The sequence below is a fragment of the Procambarus clarkii genome, chromosome 13 (assembly GCF_040958095.1).
Source record: "Procambarus clarkii isolate CNS0578487 chromosome 13, FALCON_Pclarkii_2.0, whole genome shotgun sequence".
NCBI classification, from domain to species: Eukaryota; Metazoa; Arthropoda; class Malacostraca; order Decapoda; family Cambaridae; genus Procambarus; species Procambarus clarkii.
In genome coordinates, this window is record NC_091162.1 from 31761449 (window position 1) to 31788617 (window position 27169).

Consider the following 27169-nt stretch of genomic DNA (forward strand, 5'->3'; position numbering starts at 1 on the left):
ACGTGTGGTTGACGGCCTCCACGACGGTGCCCCCAGTGGACCTGCGTTTTGGCTGACCTGTGGTCCGGGTAGGCTCGGCATTCTCAGAGGACACGTCGTGAGGCCACGAAGAAAGCACCAAGGACTCAGCACCAAGTGGTGTGGCACCAGCGTCTTCAGCAGAAGACCACGATGAAGGATTAATCCCCTTGTATAGTGTTAATACCCTCCCCCTGTGCACGTTTGATTTTTATATATTTAATAGGTGATGGTAATAATTATAATATTAAGTTCTTGGCTTTCTTTCCCTACTCCCTTTAAGTTAATTACGTCACGGATCTCATCCCTTGATAGCCAATACTGGCTTGGGAACGGATACATATATCTTCCTCTAACAACATCAGAGTAAGGACCCCGTTGCGTCCCGAGAGGGCCGTAACATAATTGGCATCCCCAGCGGGATTCGTCCCCTTGTTAAGTATGTTTGACAGGGGTGGTGAAGTGGCGTAATCCCTGTAAATAATTCCCCCTGTGTGTGACGATTGTGAAGTTATACGTCCTGTGCGGTGCTCAAGAGTGACTAAGTGCGATATTGTGCAGTGCGGTGCTCGCTGTGATTAAGCGATTAAGTGCAATATTGACTAGTGCGGTGCTCAGTGATTCAGTGCAATATTGTAGAGCGAAGTGTTCGCTTGGATTCAGTGCAATATTGGGTAGTGCGGTGCCCGAAGTGATTACGTGCAATATTGGCAAGTGCAGTGTTTGGTGTGATAAAGTGCAATATTGGCGTAGAACAGTGCTCGGTGTGTTAAGTGCTAGTAGAGTATTCCATCTGTGACAATGGCAGAAAAAGCTACTATCGATGATCTGGACGATGTTCAGGCTTTTCTGAACAGAGTGGACTGTCTTGCCAGATTAAAGTATCTGAGCAAACCGGAACTTGTACTAGTGAGCGCCTACCTGGAGATAAAGATCCGTGCCAGTGATTCCCGTGTGGAGATCTTGTCCAAGGTTCACCGGCACCTGAAGGCTGAAGAGAAACAGGAAGGCGAGACTCCTAGTACAAGGGAAGGTGAGGAAATAGCTCCCACGGAAAAGGAAGATAAGGGCAGCGACGTTGACAGTGATGCAGGTGAGCTTTATATCAGCTTCCTAACAGTCAAGATGCGTGCCCTAGAAATAAATCGTGAAATAGAATGGAAGAAATTAGAGATGGAACGAGACTTAAAAGAAAAGGAATTGGCGATGAGGCGTTTAGAATTAGAAAGAGAAGAGAAACGAGAGAGAGAAGAGAGAGAAAGAGAAGAAAGAAGAGAAGAACGAGAAAGAGAAGAGAAACAGCGAGAGAGAGAAGAAAAAGAAAGACAGAGACAACATGAACTAGAAGTATTAAGATTAGGCGCTGGACAGAGACAAACTGGAGTAAGCGGTTTCGATCCGGTAAGGAATATCAAAATGGTCCCCAAATTCAACGAGAGAGAAGTTTCGTAGTTCTTCGCAGCCTTCGAGAAAGTCGCTGCCTCTTTGGAGTGGCCAAGGGAGAATTGGGCCATCATGATACAGTCAGTCCTGACTGGGAAGGCCCAAATCGCCTACTCTACGTTATCCCTTGACGACTCCGGCGATTACGATATGGTGAAGAAAGTGGTGCTCATGGCGTACCAATTGGTACCTGAGGCATATAGGCAAAAGTTCAGAAACCTGAAGAAGACCTCAGAGCACACTTTCACCGAATTCGCCACCATCAAGGAGCGACTTTTTCAAGAATGGTGTGCCTCTCGGAAGGTGGAGACCAAGGCAGACCTCGAGCAGCTGATTCTGCTCGAGGACTTCAAGGATTGTTTATCTGGAGACCTCAAAACGTACTTAGAGGAACAGCAGGTGGAGACCTTGAGTGCAGCAGCCACCATGGCTGAAGAGTATATCCTGACTCATAGGCCGTCTGCTAAGTACGTCCCGAGGAATTACCAGCGCCGGTTTGACAGACCTCAGGACGATGAAGAGACTCCCGTCCCACGAAGCGCTAACAAGACGCCCCCAAGTAGCCCCCGAAGAACAAGTCCTAGTAGTCCGAAACACCGGAGTCCAAGGAGGAACATGGTGTGCTGGACTTGTGGGCAGAAGGGGCACATAGCTGCTAGGTGCCGAGGCAGAAGAGGTGGCAGCGCACGAAGGGAGGTGATGTTGATGAGCTGTGGAACATCACCAGCAGGAAGCCAGTCGACGACGACGCAGGAAGAACCCAGATTGTTTTCCCCTCACACTTCAGGTGGGTATGTATCGAGTGATCATACTGGTAGATCGGTTGTAGTGCTCAGAGATAGTGGAGCAGCCCAGTCCCTGATCGTGAAGAGCTCGTTACCCGAGGGAGTAAGCATTGACGGGAGACAGCAGGTTGTCCTGGTTGGGTTTCCTAGGACGCAGTATATCGCCCCCTTAGTGTCAGTACATCTCGACTCGCCTTATTTCAGCGGCACATGTGCGTTGGCAGTAGTCGATACCCTCCCTGTGGCTGGGATTGACGTGGTACTAGCCAACGACTTGGTGACCGATTGGAGCACCAATCATCCCAAGGTTGCGGATGAGTCTACCGGAACAGCACGGTCTGAGGTAACAGGCAATGGTAATGTCCAGGTAAAGACAGACCCGGATTTGAACATGTCTAATTTGTCCTCTCCCCCGCAGATCGACAGTTATCTAGCAGTGTCTCCTGATTCTTCTCTTAGGTTAGGAATTGTCTCCAAAGAATTCTCAAAGAATTACTCATTATTGCTAACTAAGATAATTAGACGAGCCAAAACTAATTACTACGAAGATAAATTTACTCAAATAAAGAGCAACATTAAACAAACTTGGAGCACAATTTCACAAATATTGGGATCAAAGAAATCTTTAAATAACAAACCGACTCTCCTGTCTAATAACGATGGTCAGCTTTCAGCCTCTGATTCTGCTATTGAGTTCAATAGGTTCTTCTCTTCCATTGGTTCATCCCTTGCAAATGATATTCCATCTTCCAGTACTGACATTAAGGACTATCTTACAGGTAACTATCCACAGTCTCTGTACCTAAAGCCTATTAACTCCACTGACGTCAATGAGATAATCCTTTCCCTTAAAACCAAGTCTGGTGCCCTTGAGGAGATACCAACTTTAATTTACAAAAAAGCCTCCAGATCTTTAGCCCCTGCTATTGCTTTGCTTTTCAACAAGTCACTTGAACTCCAAACCTTTCCAGATATTCTAAAAAAAGCGAGAGTAACGCCTGTCCACAAATGTGGTGACCCCTCAGATGTTAACAACTACAGACCTATATCAATCCTGCCAAACTTGTCAAAAATTTTTGAAAAACTTATATACAAGCAGCTTTACTCATATCTAGCCAAACTCAATATACTTAGCCCTTGCCAATATGGCTTCAGACCCAAAAAAAGCACTAACGATGCACTTATTAGTATGCTTAACTCGATTCATACAGCCCTTGATAAAAAGGAGCTCCCTGTTGGGTTATTTGTGGACCTGCGGAAAGCTTTTGATACTGTCAACCACCATAACCTTCTTCTTAAATTACATCATTATGGAGTCAGAGGACACTCCCTACAATACCTCGAGTCCTACCTTACTGACAGGCTCCAATATGTTTCTGTGAATAATACAATTTCTCCCACCCTACCCATCAACATTGGTGTTCCTCAGGGCAGCATACTTGGCCCTCTCCTCTTTCTCATCTACATTAATGACCTTCCAAATGCCTCCCAACACCTCAAACCAATTCTATTTGCTGACGACACAACCTTCATTTACTCCAGTCCTGACCCTCTTGCTCTAAATGCCACAGTAAATACTGAGCTAAATAAAGTCCATCTTTGGCTAACTGCCAACAAACTCACCCTTAACATTGACAAAACCTTCTATATTCTGTTTGGCAATAAATCCTCCAGTCTTATAAATCTCAAAATAAACAATACCCAAATTTGTAACAAATTAGATGGCAAATTCCTTGGCATTCTCATTGACCACAAACTGAATTTCCAGGGACACATTCTAAATATATCAAAAAAAGTTTCAAAAACTGTGGGCATTCTTTCTAAGATCAGATATTATGTACCACGCCCTGCTCTGGTGACTCTCTATTACTCCCTTATCTATCCTTATCTCAACTATGGTATTTGTGCTTGGGGTTCTACTACCCAAAATCACTTACGTCCTCTAATTACCCAACACAAAGCCGCTATTAGAACAATATCCAACTCTGGCCCCAGACATCACTCGGTACCCCTACTCAAATCTCTTAATATGTTAGATATTAAGTCACTGCACATTCTCTCATGTGTATTATACATATATAAAACGCTAAACTATAATGCCAATCCTGATCTTAAAAGCTTCATAGAAGGTTGTAACAGAACCCATGAGCACCACACCAGAAATAAATACAGTTTTGATATTCCTAGAGTACGTCTTAATCAAACTAGAAATGCTCTGCAAATCAAGGGGCCCAGAATGTGGAATGACCTTCCCAACCATGTTAAAGACTGTACCTCTCTCAACCAGTTTAAGATAAAAACTAAACACTACCTAATAAATTCCCTGTAATCTACCTCACTCCTCTATTGTCATCCCATGTCTGTTATTTTCTTTTTTTTTTTTTTCTTTTTTTTAATCAACACTGTTTGTCAACCTATTGTACTTGTGCTGCTTTTTCAGTCATGTTCCCCCTTTTTTATCTTTATTTGTATTTGTTCTCAACATCTTTTATTCTTTATGCTCAATTAGTATTAAGTTCTAGATATTAATGTTTTTCTTGCCCGAAACGCATTGCGTAATAGTGGCTTTAGGCATTGTATGTACTAGCTCTATCTATATATCAATCCATTAATTTAACATCACTTGTATGTATATACCTTACCTGAATAAACATCTGAATCTGAATCTGAATCTGAATCTGAATCTTGACAAGGAACATGAGGTTACGATGGCAGGAGTACCTGAGCTAGAAGAGAGGCCTTGTGTGCAGACACCCACGGATACCAACGAGTCTGGAGCGAAGGCTGAGGTGTGCTTGCGGTACGGCAAGTTACAGCGTGTAGTGGACCAGCCAGAGATTCTCCAGACGTCAGAGGTATGTGAGGTGTGTTCAAAAGGTCTAGAGCCCCCTTCTGTCCAAGCCAGGCTAGTGGATGGTGCCGTCTATGGACATGACAAGCTCAGGAAACTTATCCCTCGACTTACCAAATGTTTCCTATCGGTATTTTTTGTTCTCCTATGTGTTCTCTGTGTTCTCAGTAAGGATCAGTGGACGACCCGAAGGATGATGGCTCCCGTGAACATCGAGAAGAGGTCCCTGGGATTAGAGATTTGCACTGCAAGTGTTGCAGTTGAAGAAGGGACCTGGAAGCTGATAGTAGATACAGGAGGTACGACAGATGATAAAATGAGTGACTGTTTCCGGCAGGTTGACACCCCCCGTGTGATTGCTGAGCCTCAACACAGCGTTATGCGGAACGTTGGTCGACCTGACGGTGACAGAGCGAATGCCACCTGCGACGTACGAACAGCCCCGTTGGGACTAGGTGTGGACCTAGTAGAGCATGCTGTAAGTACTGTTTTACCCGCTGTCGCTATCACTCTGAATTATCAGACCCCTGTATTCCAGGTTCCTGTCTCCCTGAAGGACCATCGGACCGGCACCAGAAATGCCGTCTGTGGTCAGCCATCATCGGTGCCACGACATAAGGAAGTGTCGAGTCACCCCAGATCGTGTCGAAACCAATCCGTACTAGAGAGATGTGAGATGATGCCCCTATTTGCCATCGCAGAGGAGGTGTGGAAGATTACGTCAGGCAGGTCATCGCCTGCCATTTTCAAGCTCCCTTTGTGCCAGGGTTTCTCAGTAGAAAAGTTCTGTGGACAAGACAGCTTCATCACTCCAGCTCATAGTATAAGTAAGTCCATTTGGAGTGGTGTCGCCGTACTAATCCCAGTTCAGCTTCATCATACTCCTGCAGAATATGCTGACATGCTCCTAGCTCAATGGTCTAGTGTCTCACAAATTTCTTCCTTACCCCCAGATATACAGATTCAGATTCAGATGTTTATTCAGGTAAGGTATATACATACAAGTGATGTTACATTAATGGATTGATATATAGATAGAGCTAGTACATACAATGCCTAAAGCCACTATTACGCAATGCGTTTCGGGCAAACATATACAGCAGCATTTAAGACATACCAACATTAACAGAAACTTTAATATTGAAATAGCACGCTCCTCACCAGATTTAACGGATCAGTTTCCTATAACCCCCTTTGAATTAACATCAGCATTAGGAAAACCTAAGCAAACTGCCCCTGGTGAGGATGGTATAACTTATAACATCTTGAGCTTACTGAATGATGTCCCTAGCCACCCTCTGCTTGACCTCTATCAAATGAGTCTCTCACAAGGTATCTTGCCAAAGAAATGGACACAAAGTCTCATAATACCAATTCCTAAACCTAACTCTCAAAAATTCAGACCCATTTCCCTTACATCTTGCATGTGTAAAGTCTTGGAGAGAATTGTTCTCAATCGTGTCATGTTTCAGGTCAAAGAAAAACTGGCCCCAAACCTATATGGGTTCATGCCCAAGTGTAGCACACAAACATGCTTTGCTGAATATTTTGTAAACTCCCAGGATGGGACACAGGCAGCCTTTATTGACCTAAAGTCAGCTTTCGATGTAGCGAATGGCGAAATAATATTAGAGCAACTTGCTGAATTTGGAATCAAAGGTAATCTTCTGAGTTGGATAAAGAGCTACCTATCCAACAGGCGTGCTAGTGTCCTATTTAAAGGAGTTAAAAGTACAAGAACAGATGCATTCGAACTAGGCACACCTCAAGGCGGTGTCCTAAGCCCTATGCTCTTCAATATACTTATGCACAAACTTATCCATGACATACCTGTACAACCTACGGAAACAGTTATATGTTATGCTGATGATATTTGTATTATGGCACACAGTAAACCAAGGCTACAAATGTTACTTGATGCATTCTCCAAGAAAGTAGTAGAATGTGGCCTCATAATCTCTGTTGATAAAACAAGGGTTCTTATTCCCCATTCTCTTCATGCTAACTATACTATTAATGGAGTGCCCGTGGAGACTTGTGAGTCTTATAAATATCTTGGAGTCGAGGTTAATGATACAAATCTCATCAGCAACCTGCGTAAAAAACTTGTTGAGCGTCTTAAACCTCTCAGAACTCTTGTTGGCAAAGGATTTGGCATTAACATAAAATATGCTCGTAGTTTTTATATTGCCTTTATACGATCTGTTGTTGATTATTATGCCTTGCATCTTCTTAATTTTTCTCCTAAACAATTACAAGGCCTAGATGTAGTACAGAATGATGCCATGCGCATCATCCTGGGTTGTCCTAGAACTGTCAGAATTGTTAACATGAGAAAGGAACTAAACTTACCTTCCATTTACGAAAGAATAGTTCTACTTAGTACTATGTTTTGCGCCAAAACTTTGAAAAATAATGGTCCCCCCAGCTCTATTCAAATTAAATTGAGATCCATTCTAAACAATTCTGACTGTTCCCCCAATCCGCCGCAAAAAGCTCCCTACAGTGTGTGGCTCAGTTGTTGTGTCTATAATCTTCAGAAACTGAATGTATCTCTTAACCCTGATAAAACTGTTCACTATATTCCCCCTTGGAAAGATGTGGAGGTCTCTCTGAATTATACTCCCATCAGTGTAAAACAAATGTATAACACTGACATTTTGAGATGTATAACATTAGAAGCTATTGACAGTCATCTTCAAATTCTCAAACCGACTGAATCCTATGCCTTTACTGATGGCTCTGTGCAGTTAGGCACTGGTAGAACAGGTTGTGCATGTGCAGTGTATAAAGGGAATGAAATGATCATGACTAGTACACAGAGATTGAACAACTGGGCAAGCACGACACAGACCGAGCTATTGGGTATTTATCTAGCCACTGAATACCTTAAGCTCAATGGTGGTGGAGTTATTTTCTGTGACTCTAAAAGTGCTCTGCAGTCCTTAAATAACCCATCACAATGTATGTCGGAAGTAGCTTGTAATATTAAATGGAATGTAAATTTTGCCAATGATAATAATTCTTGTATAAAATTTGTGTGGATCCCATCCCATGTTGGAGTTGAAAAACATGACTTTGTAGATCAATTGGCCAATGAGGCTTGCAGGAAAGAAAACATTGATTATGACTTTGGACTATCTAATGCAGTTATTAGAAACATACAAATTAAAGAAATTAATTCAGATTTAGAAGAACTAAGAAATGCACAGAGACCTGAAAGCTGCAGTATTAAAAGTTATGACAAGTTCTGTAATAATAGGTATTTGTATGGTCAGCACAGTAACCGGACCAGGCAATGTGATGTAGTCATTGCGCGAATTCGCCTTGGCTATAGACACATCTGGCAGGTTAGTGAGGCTGAGCCACTACCAGAATATTCAGATTGTAAACTCTGTGATAAACCTTTAATGCATTCACTAGAACACTATATTGATGAATGTGAAACCGTAAAGGACTTTAGACCTCCTGGCCTATTGTACCACCAACTGTGTAACTATTTTATTGACTCAGGTGTTCTGGACGACATCCTAACAATTTACCCAAAATTTGCTTGTCCATTTTAAAGAATGAAGAACAATTTTTTTTTTTTTTTTTTTTTTTTTTTTTTTGAGATATATACAAGAGTTGTTACATTCTTGTACAGCCACTAGTACGCGTAGCGTTTCGGGCAAGTCCTTAATCCTATGGTCCCTGGAATACGATCCCCTGCCGCGAAGAATCGTTTTTTCATCCAAGTACACATTTTACTGTTGCGTTAAACAGAGGCTACAGTTAAGGATTTGCGCCCAGTAAATCCTCCCCGGCCAGGATACGAACCCATGACATAGCGCTCGCGGAACGCCAGGCGAGTGTCTTACCACTACACCACAGAGACTGCACCTTGAAAACAGGTGTTTTTTTCTACTTATATTCTAAGCTGCATCACTTATGAACCCATCCCTGCCCTTGTGTGGCAGTGCACAATAGAAAGTTGTTTTCACATATCCATACATTAAAACATTGATTGTAACCGTGATATATATGTGCTTCAGCCTACAGTTTAGACCTATTGTCTTATGTATGACCCTCTGTCCTGCGTGACAGTGAATACTAGCATTAACCTCAATTTAATAAGACTATCAAAATCCTCAGATTAGGCAAAATTGTAATTAATTTTGTCAATAAAGATGTTAATAATAATAAACTAATTTGGTTTGTGTTTCTTTTTATAGAACCCCAAACCAAATTCTTTTTGGTGGGGAGGTGTTACGAACCCGGATCCAACGTCCGAGCCTGGAGCAGTGACAACCACGCCATCTGTGGGTCAGCTCCCGAAACCCCCGCCAAACGGACGACGACACCTGGTGAGGACAGCGTGTACTGGCCTCGAGGACCAGTTTCCAGTCTGGTTCAGCACTCTACACCGCCGCTCCTGACCTCTGGTGAGGTGGTGCTCCGACGACAGCGCCATCTATGGACTGGATACGTCAGGTGTTTGTGTCTGAGCCCGTAAGTGTGGTGTTTTAGTGTCCCGGTTATTGATGACGTGTCTGCTTACAGAGCCGACCTGGGACCACTGTGATGGAAGTGGAGGCAGTCTACCCGAGGCAGCCAGTCTCCATACTGTGAAGTTTGCTGCAGCTGTTGTGACGTCGTCCCCCCGGAAGAACACTGTGGTGTGTTAGCCTGCCATTGGAGTGGCAGAGAAAGGATTTACCCGGGACCGACTGTTGGAGACGATCATCCACTGGGGTATTGAGGACAGGAGGGTGATTTGTGATATCACACGAGACTCCTGTCTAGGGCGTACCCCTTATATCGTTCGTGGAGTGGCCGTACCAACCTTGGTGGCTCAGTACCTGCCAGCAGACCAGCTGGACGTGTGGTTGACGGCCTCCACGACGGTGCCCCCAGTGGACCTGCGTTTTGGCTGACCTGTCGCCCGGGTAGGCTCAGCATTCTCAGAGGACACGTCGTGAGGCCACGAAGAAAGCACCAAGGACTCGGCACCAAGTGGTGTGGCACCAGCGTCTTCAGCAGAAGACCACGATGAAGGATTAATCCCCTTGTATAGTGTTAATACCCTCCCCCTGTGCACGTTTGATTTTTATATATTTAATAGGTGATGGTAATAATTATAATATTAAGTTCTTAGCTTTCTTCCCCTACTCCCTTTAAGTTAATTACGTCACGGATCTCATCCCTTGATAGCCAATACTGGCTTGGGAACGGATACATATATCTTCCTCTAACAACATCAGAGTAAGGACCCCGTTGCGTCCCGAGAGGGCCGTAACATCGTGCCTCATAGGTTTAATAGAATTTTATGACCAGGTAACAAAAATTAGGCAGGAAAGAGAAGGGTGGGCCGACTGCATTTTCCTGGACTGCCAGAAAGCCTTTGACACAGTACCCCATAAAAGGCTGTTAAAAAAGTTGGAGCAACAGGCAGGAGTAAAAGGGAAGGTGCTCCAGTGGATAATAATAATAATAATAATAATAATAATAATAATAATAATAATAATATTTTATTTAGGTAAGGTACATACAATAAATTTTTACAAAGATTGGTTGACTTATAGGTAGAGCTAGTACATACAATACCTAAAGCCACTATTATGCAAAGCATTTAGGGCATGATAAACTTAAATGACAAGCTTAATACTAATTGAGCATAATGAGTAGATGAAAACAAGAAATGAAAACATAGATGAAAAAGCAGCACAAATACAAATATGTCGACAAACAGCGCTCTTTAAAGAAAAACAGACATTGGTTGACAATAGAAGGGTAAGGTAGGTTACAGGGAATTTATTAGGTATAGCTTCGTTTTTAACTTTAACTGGTTGAGAGAGGTACAGTCTTCAACATGGTCGGGAAGGTTATTCCACATTCTGGGCCCCTTGATTTGTAGAGCATTTCTAGTTTGATTAAGTCGTACTCTAGGAATATCAAAACTGTATTTATTTCTGGTGTGGTGCTCATGGGTTCTGTTACAACCTTCTATGAAGCTTTTGAGATCAGGATTGGCATTATAGTTTAGCGTTTTATATATGTATAACACACATGAGAGAATGTGCAGAGACTTAATGTCTAACATATTCAGAGATTTGAGTAGGGGTACCGAGTGATGTCTGGGGCCAGAGTTGGATATTGTCCTAATAGCAGCTTTGTGTTGAGTAATTAGAGGACGTAAGTGATTTTGGGTAGTAGAGCCCCAAGCACAAATACCATAGTTGAGATATGGATAGATAAGGGAGTAATAGAGAGTCACCAGGACAGGGCGTGGTACATAATATCTGATCTTAGAAAGAATGCCCACAGTTTTTGAAACTTTTTTTTATATATTTAGAATGTCCCTGGAAATTCAGCTTGTGGTCAATGAGAATGCCTAGGAATTTGCCATCTAATTTGTTACAAATTTGGGTATTGTTTATTTTGAGATTTATTTGATTAGAGGATTTATTGCCAAACAGAATATAGAAAGTTTTGTCAATGTTAAGGGTGAGTTTGTTGGCAGTTAGCCAAAGATGGACTTTATTAAGCTCAGTATTTACTGTGGCATTTAGAGCAAGCTTGGTGTGGCAGCTGACAGTCGCGGAGTGCTGAGTGTGTTTGTGGTGAATGTATATAGTGTGTGACAGTGTATAGTGTGTAGACTGTATATATACATAAATTAGCATAATACAGTGGAAATATGTGCCGGATATGTGTACACATGTGTCATGCACGTAACACAGTGTTTTCGGACAGTACGGATGTTCTACTGCCATAATATAGTGTTCATTATACATAGGATTGGCATGTAAAAGCATAACATGTATTTGGAACTGTGCGCAGAAAATGAACAAAAATATATTAGTGGCAACTCGCGCATCCTGCCTCGAGCGCCCTTCCGGGCCCGGGGTCGTATGCCAGGGGCAACCAGGGAATGATGACGTCACGTACGAACTTTCGGACCCCATAGCAGCTAAAGTACTTACAATTTCGACCTTCTGTTACTATACCCACTCAGGGAAGGGTTTTTTGACACTTTAAAAACAGAAAAGAATTTTGTCCAGAGATTTCATTTACTGCGCTCTGGGGGATGTCATATTTGGAGGCCGTGTAGTAAAGGGGTTAAAGGACCCTAGAGCCATGAGGGCACTACGAGAGTCAACTACAACCACAAAGGAGGATTGACAACGAAAAAGCAGGAGACGAAGAGCATAGAGAATAGCATAAGGTTCAGCTGTGAAGATGCTAGGCTCCGGAGGTAGGCGACACATATAAGTGCGGTCAGGAAAAACAACAGAGTAGCCTACACCGTCCGCAGACTTAGACTCATCGGTGAAGATGGAAACGGAGCGGGAGTGTGAAGAAAAGTGCTCAAGGAAAAGGCGTTTCAGAACTGTAGGAGGGGTAAAGCTTTAGTGATGTGGGTCAAGGATGTACAAAATGTTGAAAGGGGGACTCTCCACGGGGGCAAGGAAGGAACAATACGAGGAGAAATATTAGAAATACGAAACGAAAGAGAATCCTGTAAGCAAGATAACCGGACAAAAAAAGGGAGGTGGTGAAGAGGAATAGGAACTACAGGAGGGGTAAAAATCAAAGCATGACAGAGGCGAGAGGAAGGATGTTGCAAGGACTGCGCAAGATAGGGAAGACAGTAGTGATCATGGCGGTCCTGGAGAGATAGGAAGCCAGTGTCAACATACAAGCTGAGGGCGGGAGTTGAACGAAAGGCACCAGAGCTGAGGTGCAACCCAATATGGTGGAAAGCATCATGACGGTGAAGCTGTAGAAAGAGAAGCAGATGAGTAAGCAGGGTAACCATAAACGAGTTTAGACAGGACGAGAGAGAAATGTAAAGAGATGAGCGTGCGCCTATCCATTCCCCAAGAAGTATGGGACAAAACCTTTAGGAGGGTAAGGGCCTTAGAGCATTCAACACCTTAGAGTTGTAAGGTGTTGAACACCTTAGGGCCTTAGAGTTGTAAGAGATATGGGGCAACCAAGACAAATGAGTGTCAAAGATTAACCTCAGTGCAGCGGAATCCTTGTACAGAAGGGGATGACCATAAAGCAATAAAGAGGGACGAAGAACAACATGCTTCTGAGTAAAATTCATAGCACAAGTCTTAGACGAAGAGAACTTGAAGCCATGATCGGTGGCCCCAAGACGATACAGCATCAATTGCTAGTTGAAGCCGCTGTTGAAGGAGAGGCGAATCATCACTCCAACACCAAAGGGTAAGATTGTCGACATAAAGTGGAGAAGACGCCAGAAGGAAGAGAAGAAAGAAGACCATTGAGAGCAACCAGAAAAAGAGTAGTGCTCAGAACACTACCTTGAGGTACATCCTCATATTGCCTAAAAGGGGCAGAGAGAGTGGTACCAAGCCCCACTCAAAAGGAACGACAAGAGAGGGTAACGGCCTTACCTCCAAATCTCTTACCTCCGTGTTGAATGCTCTAAGGCCTTTACCCTTTGGAGGAAAAGAGGAAGATTACCCCGAAGGCCAAAAGAATGAAGTTGGGACAGAATATGATATCTCCAGGTGGTATCGTAAGCCTTTTCCCGGTCAAAAAGGACGGCAACAACAGAGGTCTTCGCAGCAAAAGCAGTACGAATATAGACCTCCAAGTTCACCAGGACATCTGTTGTGCTGCGGCACTTGCGAAAACCAAGTTGAGAAGGAAAGAGATGGTGATAGTGTTCTAAGGACCACATCAGACGAACGTTAACCATACGTTCAAAGAGTTTGCAGACACAACTCATGAGGGCAATAGGGCGGAAGTCCTTAGGGAATGTCCCGAGAGACCCTGGTTTCCAAACCGGGAGGACAACGGCATTGAAACAGTCCTCAGGGACTGACTGATGATTCCCAGACCCGATTATACAAACTCAGTAAATACTGAAACATGCACGGAGGGAGATGGCGAAGCATCTCAAAATGAATGCCATCGGAGCCTGCTGCCGTAGAACCGCAGAGGGCCATGGCAGACTGAAGTTCAGAGAAAAGGGATCGTTATATGGAAGATTGAGATGGGGTGCAGAAATCTAAAGAACGAGATTCAAGAACAGGCTTACGAAGAAGGAAAGATTGAGGACGATGAGAACCAGAGCTAACAGACGAAAAGTGTGAACCCAGTTCGGTTGCGACCTGCAATGGGTCCGCCACAAGAGCACCACAGAGGTGAAGGATCGGCGAGACATTGGGAACAAACTTACCCGCTATCTTGCAGATACGCTTCCAGATCTGCGGCACAGAAGTTTTAAACATAATTATGGATTAAGTATAAAAATAACATTTATATCCTTAGAACACTAATTTTCATGCAAAAACTTTGCAAAATAAAAAATGGATAAACAGTCCATGGATATTGTGACCATATTTATTAAGGATTAACAGTGTCTTTCTTATCATATGGCAAGCTACATTATTCTAAGAATATGGTAAAACTGGTAAGGTAATATTATCATCATAAGTTTAGTTTAGTTCATATATTTTGCACCCCATACCTGTACTGTGGGTAGTAGTGGAAAGGGTTACAGAGGCACATGATGGGCTCAAGGACTGAACCCCACAATTCATTAATCTAAGCTAGTTACAAACTTGATCTAGTTACAAAATTCAATGAACAGACTACACTTTACTTCATATTTTCTTAAATACGACAGGGCTAAGTTCTGATTCATTTAAATAAGCCCTAATTTAAGCTCCCTTAACCCTCAAACCGCGCATATCATATATAAATGATATCAGTGACAAAACCGAAACCGCGCACATCATTTATATATGATTTCGTGTCTAGTGCTATAATTTAAACGCCCCCACCTGGGATAGGGGCAGCTATAGTACAGCCACAACCGATAGTTGCCAGATGCCACCTAGAAAAAAAAATCCAGGCCAACATTCTTGGGTGTTACAGCGTCAGTATTGAGCAAGCCTGGCGCACGCTGCACGAGCTCACAGCACCGCTGTTCAGCTTGTGACCACAGCATCGCCTACAAATACCATAATATAAATGATACTGCTATTATTTAGCAGTGATAGTATTACTGTAGGCCCCTGACTGTGATAAAACTGACCCGGATTCTGATAATAGCAGGATTGTGGTGATATTTAGCGCTGTGCTCCATGGAGGGAGGAGTAATGCTGTGGGAGGGAGGGTTGTGGCGTCGTTTTCTGACTGTGTGTGGCCACCATTTATTGACTGCACTCACCATACCAGCTTAGTGGTTTGCTATGGTGAACACAAATGTAGATACTTATATATAACGTGTGTATAGTGTGAGATAACAGCGAGAGGAGTAGGTTGGGAGCCGCCATTTTGGTGAGGGAGGAGCGTCGTCTGCACGACTTGGCATGTTGTTTACTGATGGCCACTATGGTCTTTGGGCACCATACCAGCTTATTTGTACAGGTATGGTGAATAAAACAGGTAGATACTTATATATACTGTGTGTATATAGCGTAATAACACCACAAACAATATTGTTGGAGGACAAATATTAGTGCGTCTGGCCTCGAGGGCGGCCGCCGATCAGCTGACTGTGTGAGTAGCTACGTCTTTGTGCCTTTACTCACTATACAAGCCTAGATGTACAGTTATGGTGAACAAAACATGTAAATACGTATATATAACGTTTGTGTATAGTGAATAAATACAGAAACAGTATTGTGGGAGGTGAATGAGGGTGAGTGAGGTGGTGTTGAGGGAGGGAGTGGCAGTGAGTGGCTCGCTGGTGTTTGGCGGTCACTCCTTGTTGCTTTTTGACTCACAAGACCAACTTAGTAGTTCGTATGGTGTACAAAACATGCAGATACTTATATATAACCTGTGTATATAGTGTAACAACAGCAAAACTATTTGTTTATTGTTTTATGAACATAATAATTGAATCACTAATATGCACACCATAATTTTGAGTACAGCGATGGTTCACACATTTTATAATATAAATATACCACAATTCACTATATGGAATAATATTACTGCAAAAAACTAAGAAAAAATCAGAGACATTGAAATAATTAGGTAATAAAATATTTGTGGCAACTGCCGTCTGACAGCTCGGGCGGAGTAGACCTCGTCTGGCGAAGGCTCTGTCAACGCCCCTTTTTTGCCACACTTCCCTACCCTATTGCGGCTAAAATATGCCACCTACGATTTTTTTGTTATTTTTTCCGTGATCAGGGAACAAAAATGAACACTTCTATAAGACAAAAGAATTTTTTTGATTTTTTTTTTTTGTTGTGCCTGTGGGTGTGAATTCCATTTGGGCCCCTAGCGGTTTGAGGGTTAAAGCTTGGAAGCTGGAGTTTTGTAGCTCATCTCTTGCCAGTGCTTGGATCGTGTTGCAGCTCCTGGGGCGGTGAGCATTGTTGTCTTCAGATGGTCGTAAACCTGTAAGGAGACAAAATTACACACATTTCAGTAACATAAAACAAATATTAAATGTAATAAAAAGCCAATTTCTGGGTGAGCCCCAGTGGCTCCCTTAAGCTACTTCCACATATATGTACCATCTACTAGGTTGCATCAGCTGTGGAGATCTATTGGTCTACTGGGAACCAGCACCAGAACCTGTCCCCCCTCTGAGAGGGGAGACAGGTAACCTTTATTTATTGATGCCACAAACGGGAAAGGCACCCAGAAAGTCAGAGAGACAAACCACTATTGGCTTCAACAGAAACTACAGCATAGAGGACCGTCAAAAGAATTAACCCCCAATATAAACAAACGATTGAAATTTTTTTAAACTTGTGCAAGCTTGTTCATCCCACATCCCTCATTAATTTTTGGGGGAGGGTGGGGGAAGCTCATGGTCAACTGGCCTCTCCACCCACAGTTGTGTGTTAGATGTGACAGATACCCTGATGACCTGGAGGGAATGAGGAGGGTCAGGGAGCCACCAGGGCTCACTCAGAAGTTGGCATTTCATTATATTCAATACTGCTTTTCTGGGGGAAGCCCCTTGAGGCTCCTGAAGCTAACTACCCACGGAGAAGAAGAAAACATAGGCACTTATCAGGGATAAGGGAGCACCCTAGGATCAAAACAAAGAGGAGCCACCTGGCCAATATACACGGCCAAAAGCCACACGAGTGCTTAGGCCCAGTAACATTAACCCTTAGACCGCGTAATACATATATAGATGATTTGACTAACAAAACCGGTACCGCGCAATACATCAATAGTTGTTTTCGTGTCTAGCGCTATAATTTAAACGCCCCGCTTGGGATAGGGGCAGTCATCGGCGAGCCGCACCCGACCATAAACAAACGCCACCTGGGAAAAAATCTAGCGTAGCCCGCCACTGTGTACAGGCCCCAGTTACCCGGCGGACACCATGGTGAGTGCATCAAGTTCCAAAGATCGACCACGCTCAATGAGGCGTTCATCGCGACCTCTGACCGAGGATGAAATTAATAAGAATTTGTTCCCGGATGGTGATGAATCTGATATTGATGACTCCGACATTGATCACGACTACACACAGCCCTCAGAAGTGGATACGATCGACGACGAGTGTGAACATGCTGGTTCCACAAGGGCTAGGCCTAGCATCTCACTCATGCCTCCTCGCCCCTCACTCGACCCCACTTTGTGCCAGATCACACAGTTCATGTGCTACCTTGCAAGATACAGTATTGATGTTTTGGTCATTGATAAGGACTACACACAATTGACTGATGATAGTAGCACAGACAGTGAATTTGAGATACAGCCTGCTCCCATGGTGAGGCCTACACGCTCACCAGTGCTGCCTCGCCCAGTATCTGCTCCAGTTCACCCATGACCACACAGTTCTTGTACTTATTTGGAGTATGAGGATATTTTGGGTGACAAGTCAGAGGAAGGTGACTCTTTTTCTGGTTTTAGTGAAGTGGATTCAGAGCATAGTATTACCACGCCTGTCACTAGTGCCAGTGGTGTTACTAAGCGAGATTTTGTCGCGTCAGCAGCGTCTCGCCTAGCCAAGCGCCGCCACATGACACCACATGAGGAACCATCACTCCACATGTTCACATGATTTTACCCCACGTTCATGTAGCACCCGTACTTTGCGAAGACGGGCTTCAGCTCCTAGTCCACGGTGTGCAATGATTCCTCGCCGTGGTGTTGCTGTTTCGTCTCGCAGGACACCAGGTGTACTTGTGTGGAGTGATGGTGACGATTTTATTCCTCTAATTCCTGCCTCTGACAATAAAGACATTGGGAATACAGACATTTTCCCTGATACTGGTGAGGACATGTGTGAAATGGATTATTTTACAGCATTTTATGATAAGTCGCTCATGGAATATATTGTACACCAAACGAACCTTCATGTGGCTCATCTCATTGGAAAAGAGATAACAGAATATTCATGATTGAAGCGTTGGAAAAACACAACTGTAGGTGAAATGTATGTATTTTTGGCACTATGTTGATGAAACATTGTGTAAAACACGATATCACAGATTATTGGAGCAAAGACCAGACTGTTCCATCACCTTTGTTCAGGAAATATATGTCCCGAGACAGGTTTCAGATACTCCTCAGGTGTCTGCATTTTGCAAGTAATGAAGACCGGACAGAGGATGATAGACTTTGGAGAGTCAGGCATATTATGAATAATGTGATTAGAAAGTACAGAGTACTTCTGTGCTGGTACAACGTACCAGCACAGAAGCTGGTGATTGATGAATCCCTTGTGCTTTTCAAAGGACGTGTTGCCTTCAAGCAGTATATTCCCTCCAAACACAACAGATTTGGAATGAAATTCTTTGTTCTTTATGACTGAAACATGATACATGTTACACATGATTCTGTATTCTGCTAGCGATATAGACATTCCTGGTAATGACCAACATGGTTTCTCAGGTAGTGTGGTGAAGTCACTGATGGCATCATGGATGAACAAGGGCCACATTTTATACTCGGATAACTACTATACAAGTCCCATGCTAGCTAGGTTCTTGATTGAAAATAGAGCTGGATTGGTTGGCACAGTAAAGCCAGGAAGAAGGGAAATGCCAGTGTTTGACAATAAACTTGAAGTTGATGACTGCCAGCTAAGAAAAAGTGATCAAATACTCTCAGTTAGGTGGAAAGACAAGAGAGAAGTGAACTTGCTGACAACCATTCATGATGGTACAATGGTGAACAGTGGCATGGTGAATCAAGTAACGCAAGAACCAGTATATAAGCCAGATTGTGTTCTTGACTATAATATCAACAAGCGTTTGGTTGATAAATCTGACATGATAGTGGGCACTGTCGAGTGTGTTAGGAAAACATTGAAGTGGATGAAAAAAGTGTTTTTCCATCTTGTTGACATAAGCATGCTGAACAGCTACAATATGTATCTGGTGAAAACTGGACGTAAACAAAGTTTCCGTTCGTTTGGTTTACACTTGTGACACAGTTACTAACAAAGTTTGGCAAAGATATTCCTGGCATTCAAAAACCCATCATGAACCCAATGTTGCACCATGCTGCTACACCCAGGCTCACTTACATTGAGGGCTTTCAAGCACACAGATTAAAACATTTGCCACCAGCTGGAAAGTGTGCAATAGGCCAACATGATTGCACACTTTGTAAAACCACAGAAACGTAAATTGGTGCAAACATGATGTGAAGCGTGTGCACTCCCATTGTGTGCTGTCAACTGCTTCAACTACTACCACTGTCTCCAAGACTTTTAAATGTGCAATAATAGTGCAAAAACCAGTAAATAGTGAGTGGATGTGTGTAAATATAATAACGAAAATGTGAATACGTATTATATATGACATAATTGAAAACATTTGTGTGTGCATGTATATACTCAATGTATGCAAGTTGTACAGTATTATCATTGAACATCAAGTAACATTATATGCAACAAAATCAGTGAAAAAAAACAGAATTGAATGTAATGAAACGCCATTTTCTGGGTGAGTCCCGGAGGCTCCCCGGAGCTATCCCAGGCTGATATGCTAATGTCAAACTTCGGCATCAGTCATGTGTATGGAGTTCTTAGGCCTACCGGGGACCACGGCCAGAACCGGGCCCCCTCAGAGAGGCAAGGGGAGCAATGGCCTATAGAAGCCCCCGTGTGGTTGAAAGCATTCTATGTCTGCCATCGACCGGAACAGGCACCCAGAAAGGTAAGCACCTCAAAACAAACCCCTATTCTGGTTAAAATTGCTACCAAAAGCCGAACTAGTGGATAGAACTCCCCAAAAGAAAACAAGCAAACTAGTGTAACGTCACACGCCGCCGCGCTGCTGTCTGCGCAGCTCCCCCCTCCCCAGGAGGGGAAAGGGGGAGGCCCAGACCCTCCACGCCGGCTACCCACACCTCAGTTCTTGAGGCTGGATGTCAAAAATGCGAAAAAAATGCCGACCGGAGGGAGGGAGGGATGCCGGGGAGCCTCCGGGACTCACCCAGAAAATGGCGTTTCATTACATTCAACGCTGGTTTTCTGGGGGAAGCGCCGTCGGCTCCGCGGAGCTAACTACCCACAGATGGAAAAAGAGGGACTTACCCGGGAGGCGGTCGTTGCTCATTCCTCAACTCAAAGCCGAGACAACTGGCTGCAACTGCCAACCCAAAGCAACACAGGCCCAACGGGGCCCAGGGACATTCACAAGGTAACGAGCAGCCAGGACCCTGTTCAAATGCCAAAATCCCTGCGCCCGAATATCAGACCAAGACATATTCCCAAAGACGGCAGCAAGAGCCGTGAACTTACGAACGTCATGGGCACGGGGATAGACCGCAGGCTGGCTGGACTTAATAACCCTGCGAACGACCTGGGAGACCTGAACCCGCGAACAGGGAAGAAGGAAAACTGGATCAACCCACAGCGCGTCCCCGGACACAGAAGCCGTGGCGCACAAATAACGGCAAAGCGCCGCAACCGGACACAAAACATGATGCACCCCCAGCCTGACCAACCAAGCATCAACCGCCCATGGACCCCTCCGGAACGCAGCAGTCTCATTCTTCGCCAGAAAAGAAGGAGACGGCTGCAAGCGAACAAAACAATCACCACGACCAAAAGAGCAGGAACCCCTGCGCCGGAGGAGAGCGTGAAGCTCCCCTACCCGACCCCCAGAGGCCAAAGCCAACAAGAAAAGTGCCTTAGAAAAACACTCCTGGACCGAAGGGGCCACAACGAAACGAGGAGACGAAAGGAAAGCGAGCACTCTGTCCAAAGACCAGGACAGCTCAGGCGGCGCATGAGCAGGCCAGAGGTGAAACAATGCACGAGACAGCTTGCGAACGGCGCAGACATAACATTGATACCGAAGGCAAGCTGAAGCGGCTCCGCCAGCGCCGCACGATACGAGGCGACAGTGTTAGGCATAACATGACGGTCCTGAAACAACCACGAGAGGAAGGACAAGACCACCCGAACAGACAAGGAATTAACACGACGAAGACGCAAAAAGAAACAGAAGGACCGCCATGAAACTTCATACTGCTGCCGAGAAGAAGCCCTCAGGTGGGACACCAACAAGGAGGCCACCTGATCACCATAGAGATGATGATAGACTCGAGTCAAAAAAACCATACGCGAAGACTCGAGGAGAAGATCGAACCAGCTACATGACGTACCGGCCCGATCTGCTGAAAGAGGCGGAGCCACGGGAAAACCTTCGGGTTCGGACACCGAGCAACCAGTGCCTGAAACCAAGGCTGGGCTGGCCACCAATGGGCCAGAAGGACAACTCTCCCCTGGTAAGTCTAAGCGAGTCAGGACCAGGAGCAACAGCCGAACTGGGGGAAAGAGGTACAGGAACCCCCACCTCAACCAGTCTAGCCGAAAGGCGTCGACCTCGACAGCCTCGCGATCGGGGAAGGGCGCCGCATAAACGGGAAGACGCCGCGACCACACCGACGTGAAGAGGTCCACCTCGGGGTTACCTTACCTTGGGTGCATGAACGTCTGGCAAAGCCAATGGAAGGACTCGTCGTCGACCGTCCACTCTGTGGAGAGGGGAACAAAGCGAGACAGGGCGTCGGCCAAGACATTGGACACGCCCTGTACGTGAATCGCCAGGAGAGCCAAACCCCGAGAACTCAGTAGACGAGTCACCCGAGGCGACCAACCCCAAAGAGACAAGGACCGCATTGAACCCCCGCGGTTCAGGCAATGAACCACCGGAGAGCAGTCCGAATGGAGCCGAATTGTCGATCCGCAGGCCATCCGAATCCTCCCCAGAGCAAACCAACCTGCCGCGAACTCCCGCACCGTGCTGTGAGCTTGACGGAAGGACGGATCCCAACGCCCCTGGCCGGCCTGGTGAGCACTGGTCACAAAACCCCAGCCGAGAGACGACGCATCCGTGTACACATTGAGCAAGGCCTCGGGTAGGCACCAAGGCACTGAACCCCGAAAAAACCCAAAGAGGAAGCTGGTGATGCAGCAACCGACGCAAAGCCCCCGGGGGTCGAACTCTGCGATCGCGAGAGAGGCGGAAGGGGGAACCCCGAAGGAACCAGAACAGCCGACGAAGCCAAACCCGACCCGGCGGGTAGACCACCATCGCGAAGTTCATGCTCCTGCACTGCCCTACGAGCAATCGCTGGGTGACCCGAGGGCCCACCAGAAACAGACGAAGGCGGGACCGCAGCCGCAGGAGAGACTCCGGAGGGAGAGACAAGGAGGAGGTTCGAGAGTCCCAAACGAGACCCAGCCAAGTCCGAACCTGAGAGGGAACTAGATGGGACTTCCTCCAGTTCACCAAGAACCCAAACCCGGCGAGCTGGGAAAGAACCAAATCCCTGGCTAGCAAGCAAGCTGACCGACTGGGAGCCCAAACCAGCCAGTCGTCGAGATAGGCCAACACCCGAACACCTAGGCGACACAAACGAGCCACCACAACGCGTGTAAGGCGCGTGAACACGCGAGGTGCCAGGTTCAACCCGAACGGGAGACAATGAAAGCGGTAACTCAGACGCCCCAGAACAAAACCGAGCCAGTCCCTGAACCGTGGATGAATCAGGACATGCCAACAAGCATCCCGGAGGTCCAGGGACCCCATCCAAGTGCCCGGCTCCAAGAGGAGCCGAACCTGAGACAGCGTAGTCATCTGAAAGGAGGGGCAATGAACCCAGGGGTTCAGACGGGATAAGTCCAGAATGAACCACAGGTCCGCGCAGTCCCATTTCGGAACTGGAAACAGACAAGAAATCCATCTGAGGGACGACGTCGTTTCGACGACGCCCAAGCGTACCCACTCCAAGATGACTCGACAGAGCGCAGGGGAAGAAACCTGCCCTGCCAGCCCCGACACCCCCAAAGGGGGAGGGGCCACCCAACGCCACCGCAGGCCGCGAGACACGACCCGAAAGGCCCAAGAATCGTGGGACCAGGCGCGGGTGAACAGTGCAAGCCGCCCCCCCATCGCCAGGGCCGGCGACCCTTACGAGACCCAGAACCCCGCACAGAGCGAACATCGCGCAGACCAGATGAGGGAGGGTCCGCAGGAGCTGAACCCGAACCTGACACCAGAGGCCTACCACGACGAGAGGAACCCTGAGCCCTGGCATGACCCTTCCGGGAAGACCCACCCCGGGACCCCCGTAAAACTAACAAGTCCGACATCGGACGACAAGCCTCCGACGCAGCCTGAATAAACTGCGCTATGGCCGACTCCTCAAACAGAAGAGGACAAAAAGGTGAAGAACGCCTAAGAGCCAGAGCCCAAGCAGATTCTACGGAGGAACCCAGCACCGTCTGCCGACACGCGAGACAGGAAGCATAAAACAGGGAAACTGCATCCCACAAAATCGGCGTGAACAGCTTCAACAAGGCAGCCGACGAACGTGCAGCAGAGGACAAGGTGCCGGACCCCAGGACGGACCCAAGCATCCTCACATCCTCCACGAGCCAATCTGAAGACAGCTCTAGGAGGGAAAAGAACCGCAAGGTCGAAGCCAAAAGGCCCCAGGTGTGCAAGTCCTCCACAACAAGTGGCGCCAAAAGAATGGGAACTTGCACATGGAGCTGAATAACACCCACATCGCGGGGAAGGGCGGGGGCAAACAAGCACTCATTCAGGTACTCAAGCTCGACCCCCAGGAAAACCTGAAGCACTGTGGAAGCTTCCCGCCACTCCAGCGTGCAGAAACGACAGAAGGAATGCCAGGTATCCAGAATAAACAAGGGGCAGTCCGCTAGCCAGGAAGACTCCGGAACCTCGTAACGGAGCCAGAAAGGGAACGAAGTCCCAAACCTGAACTCGGACGGATCCATTTCTGATGCATAATCCGGGTCACGCAGCAGGTAAGCTGCAAAGGCCGCTCGCACCACACCAGGTTGGATGCGATAAGCCGAAAACCTCCGGAAGGACGGAACTGACGTACCCAGAGGAACACGGAACCGAACCCGGGGAGGGGCCGACACCAAATCCAACTCGTATCGTACGCAGAGGGGGGAAAAGAAAACCCCACTCCTTGTAACAATAAGCCCCACTCAGAGGGAAAAAAACCCAGGTGGGGTCCAGGGGACCCAAGGCCCCCAAGTTAGCCCCTCCCCAGCCTCGAGGTCCTTCACCACATGACCCGACACCGAGTCCTCTCGCCAAGCCCCAACCCCGCAAGACAAGGACGGAGCAGCCGGAAAAGCTGGAGGAAGGGGGGCCCACTGGTCAGACCCAGAAGCTTCAGCCGGGAGACAAGACTCGAATGCCTCTGCCGCCCCCCCGGAAGTGGTACCCCGTGAAGCTGCCCGAGTCTCAAGATCAAGTAACCCCTCCTCCGACCCCGAAACCCTCAGACGCTTTGGAGCCGGAAGCAGGGGGGGGGGGAGCCAGAACGAACAGAAGGGGAAGGACGAGGAGGTGCGGACTGAACCAGGATTGAAGCGACCCCCACCCCCACGTCCGGGTCTCGAAAAGCAAAGCGGGGCAGCCCCGGGGCATCCGGGTGAGCACGTTGCAACAGACGAAACCTAGACTGCAACGCACGTGCCACCTGTACCCGAAGAGAATCATCAGAGGATTGGGTAAATTGAGTCACAAGCAAGCAGCAACACTCACAGGACTCAGGGTCGAAAGTATCACTGACCCAACAGGCAGCGTGGCGGAGGCAAAAACAATGAGGGTCACCCTGAGACAAGGGGACCGAGCAACCCTCAAATTTGCACACAGCGAGTGGGGACTCTGGGATCACATCCATCGGATCCACGCGCCCCCTAGGGGATTCCCAGGGTCTTGAGCATTTACTTTAAGAGGACTCGCGCTCAGGTAGTCCCAGGCAGGGCGCTGCTAACCGGCGCCCAAAACTACCAAGCGAACTTCTATAGCTGTACCCCAGGGACGTGTACACTCATGGGGACCTAGCAGCGGGCGCCACCGAGGAGAACAGTGGAAGGGCAAAAACAAATGGAATAAAACGACAGAACCCCCCACCAGGCAAAAAACAAAAAGAAAAACAAAACCCCGCAAGAGGACAGCAAACCCCAAGGAACAGAGCCGGCCGCTATGTCGGGAATACAAGCTGTGCAGCATCCTGTGCCCCCACCAGTGCAAACTGCCTCTTACCTGCCGGTAACAAGGGAGAACAGAACACCCAAGAGCCCAACAGGCGGCCGAAAAACCGAAAGGTAAAACGGACCAGCAAAGGCAGACCCCGAGGAGCCTGTGGAAGGTTGCTCCAAGGGCAGTACTTACAGGGCACCTAGGGAAGGCAGCCCTAGGCGCATGCAGCCCGAGTACTGAAGATAACTTCTGGCTCTCGCACCCACAAAAACAAACACCACACGCAATGCACAGTGCTGTAGCGACACCGGAGCCAGAGCACACGACCTTCGCCCATAGCATCAGCCTCAAGAACTGAGGTGTGGGTAGCCGGCGTGGAGGGTCTGGGGCTCCCCCTTCCCCCTCCCAGGGAGAGGGGAGCTGCGCAGACAGCGGCGCGGCGGTGTCTGACGTGACACTAGTTTGCTTGTTTTCTGTTGGGGAGTTCTATCCACTAGTTCGGCTTTTGGTAGCAATTTTAACCAGAATAGGGGTTTGTTTTGAGGCGCTTACCTTTCTGGGTGCCTGTTCCGGTCGATGGCAGACATAGAATGCTTCCAACCACACGGGGGCTTCTGTAGGCCATTGCTCCCCTTGCCTCTCTGAGGGGCAAGGGAAGCAATGGTTCTGGCCGTGGTCTCCGGTAGGCCTAAGAACTCAATACACATGACTGATGCCAAAGTCTGACATTAGCATATCAGCCTGGGATAGCTCCGGGGAGCCGACGGGGCTCCCCCCAGAAAAACAGCTTTGAATGTAATGAAATGCCATTTTCTGGGTGAGACCCTGTGGGCTTTCCGGAGCTATGTGGGCTAATATGGACATATACAGAGGAACCTCAGGTGAAGAGCAGCCCCATCTATGAGCATTTCATGTAATGAGCGAACCACTCGCAGAAAATCTGTCTCGCTTGACGAGCTTCCGCTTAGTTAACAAGCAGAAGTAACTTTCACTCGGGTAACGAGTAAACCACATAGTGCTTCCTAGAATTCTCGCAAATTGCTGATTCTCGCAAATTCTTGGACGCCTCCGACAACAGTATTGTTGTGTTATCGCGCAGGATAAACATCCCTCTGCATTTATTTGTGCTTTTTTTGTGGTTTCTCCTTCCACACCATATCCTCTCTTCTCCTCCCCACCTCTCCATCGTCTCCCTGAAGCTAGCAACAACTCTTCATAAGGTAAAGTACAATTGAAAACAGTAAAATAAAACATTTATAATTGTTACGGATCCAAGTCCATCGTCGGAGTACGGAGCAGTGACGACAATGCCATCTGTGAGTCTGCTTCCGAAACCTCCTCCAAATGGACGATGCCATCTAGTTGTGCCGAGAATATGCCAGCTGGACAGGCTAGATTCCTGTCCTAGTCAGCTCATGACGTAGCCATTGCTGACCTCTGGTGAGGTGGCGCTTAGACAGTGAACGCCATCTATGGAGAAAATAGGTGGACGTTTCTGTCTAAGCTAGTAAGTGAAGTTTCCTAGTGGTCCCAAGTAGTGTCCCCAGTACTGATGACGTATCTACTTTCAGAGTCAACCTAGGACGGTTGGAAGTTACGTGGAATCAGTCTACCAAAGGCAGCCGAGGTCTCTT

At 46.7% G+C, this 27169-nt stretch overlaps 1 protein-coding gene across 16 annotated transcripts in view; it reads right to left on the reverse strand.

Moving 5' to 3' along the window:
- Window positions 1-14446: 14446 nt before the first annotated feature.
- Window positions 14447-27169, reverse strand: part of LOC123757282 (peroxisomal acyl-coenzyme A oxidase 3-like) — a 546669-nt gene continuing 533946 nt past the window's right edge. For all 16 annotated transcript variants that reach the window (XM_069323862.1, XM_069323857.1, XM_069323852.1 and 13 more), the window contains one exon: window positions 14447-16476. In XM_069323862.1, coding sequence (XP_069179963.1) covers window positions 16372-16476 — 105 coding nt within the window. In that variant the 3' untranslated portion in view covers window positions 14447-16371. The remainder of the gene's footprint in view (window positions 16477-27169) is intronic.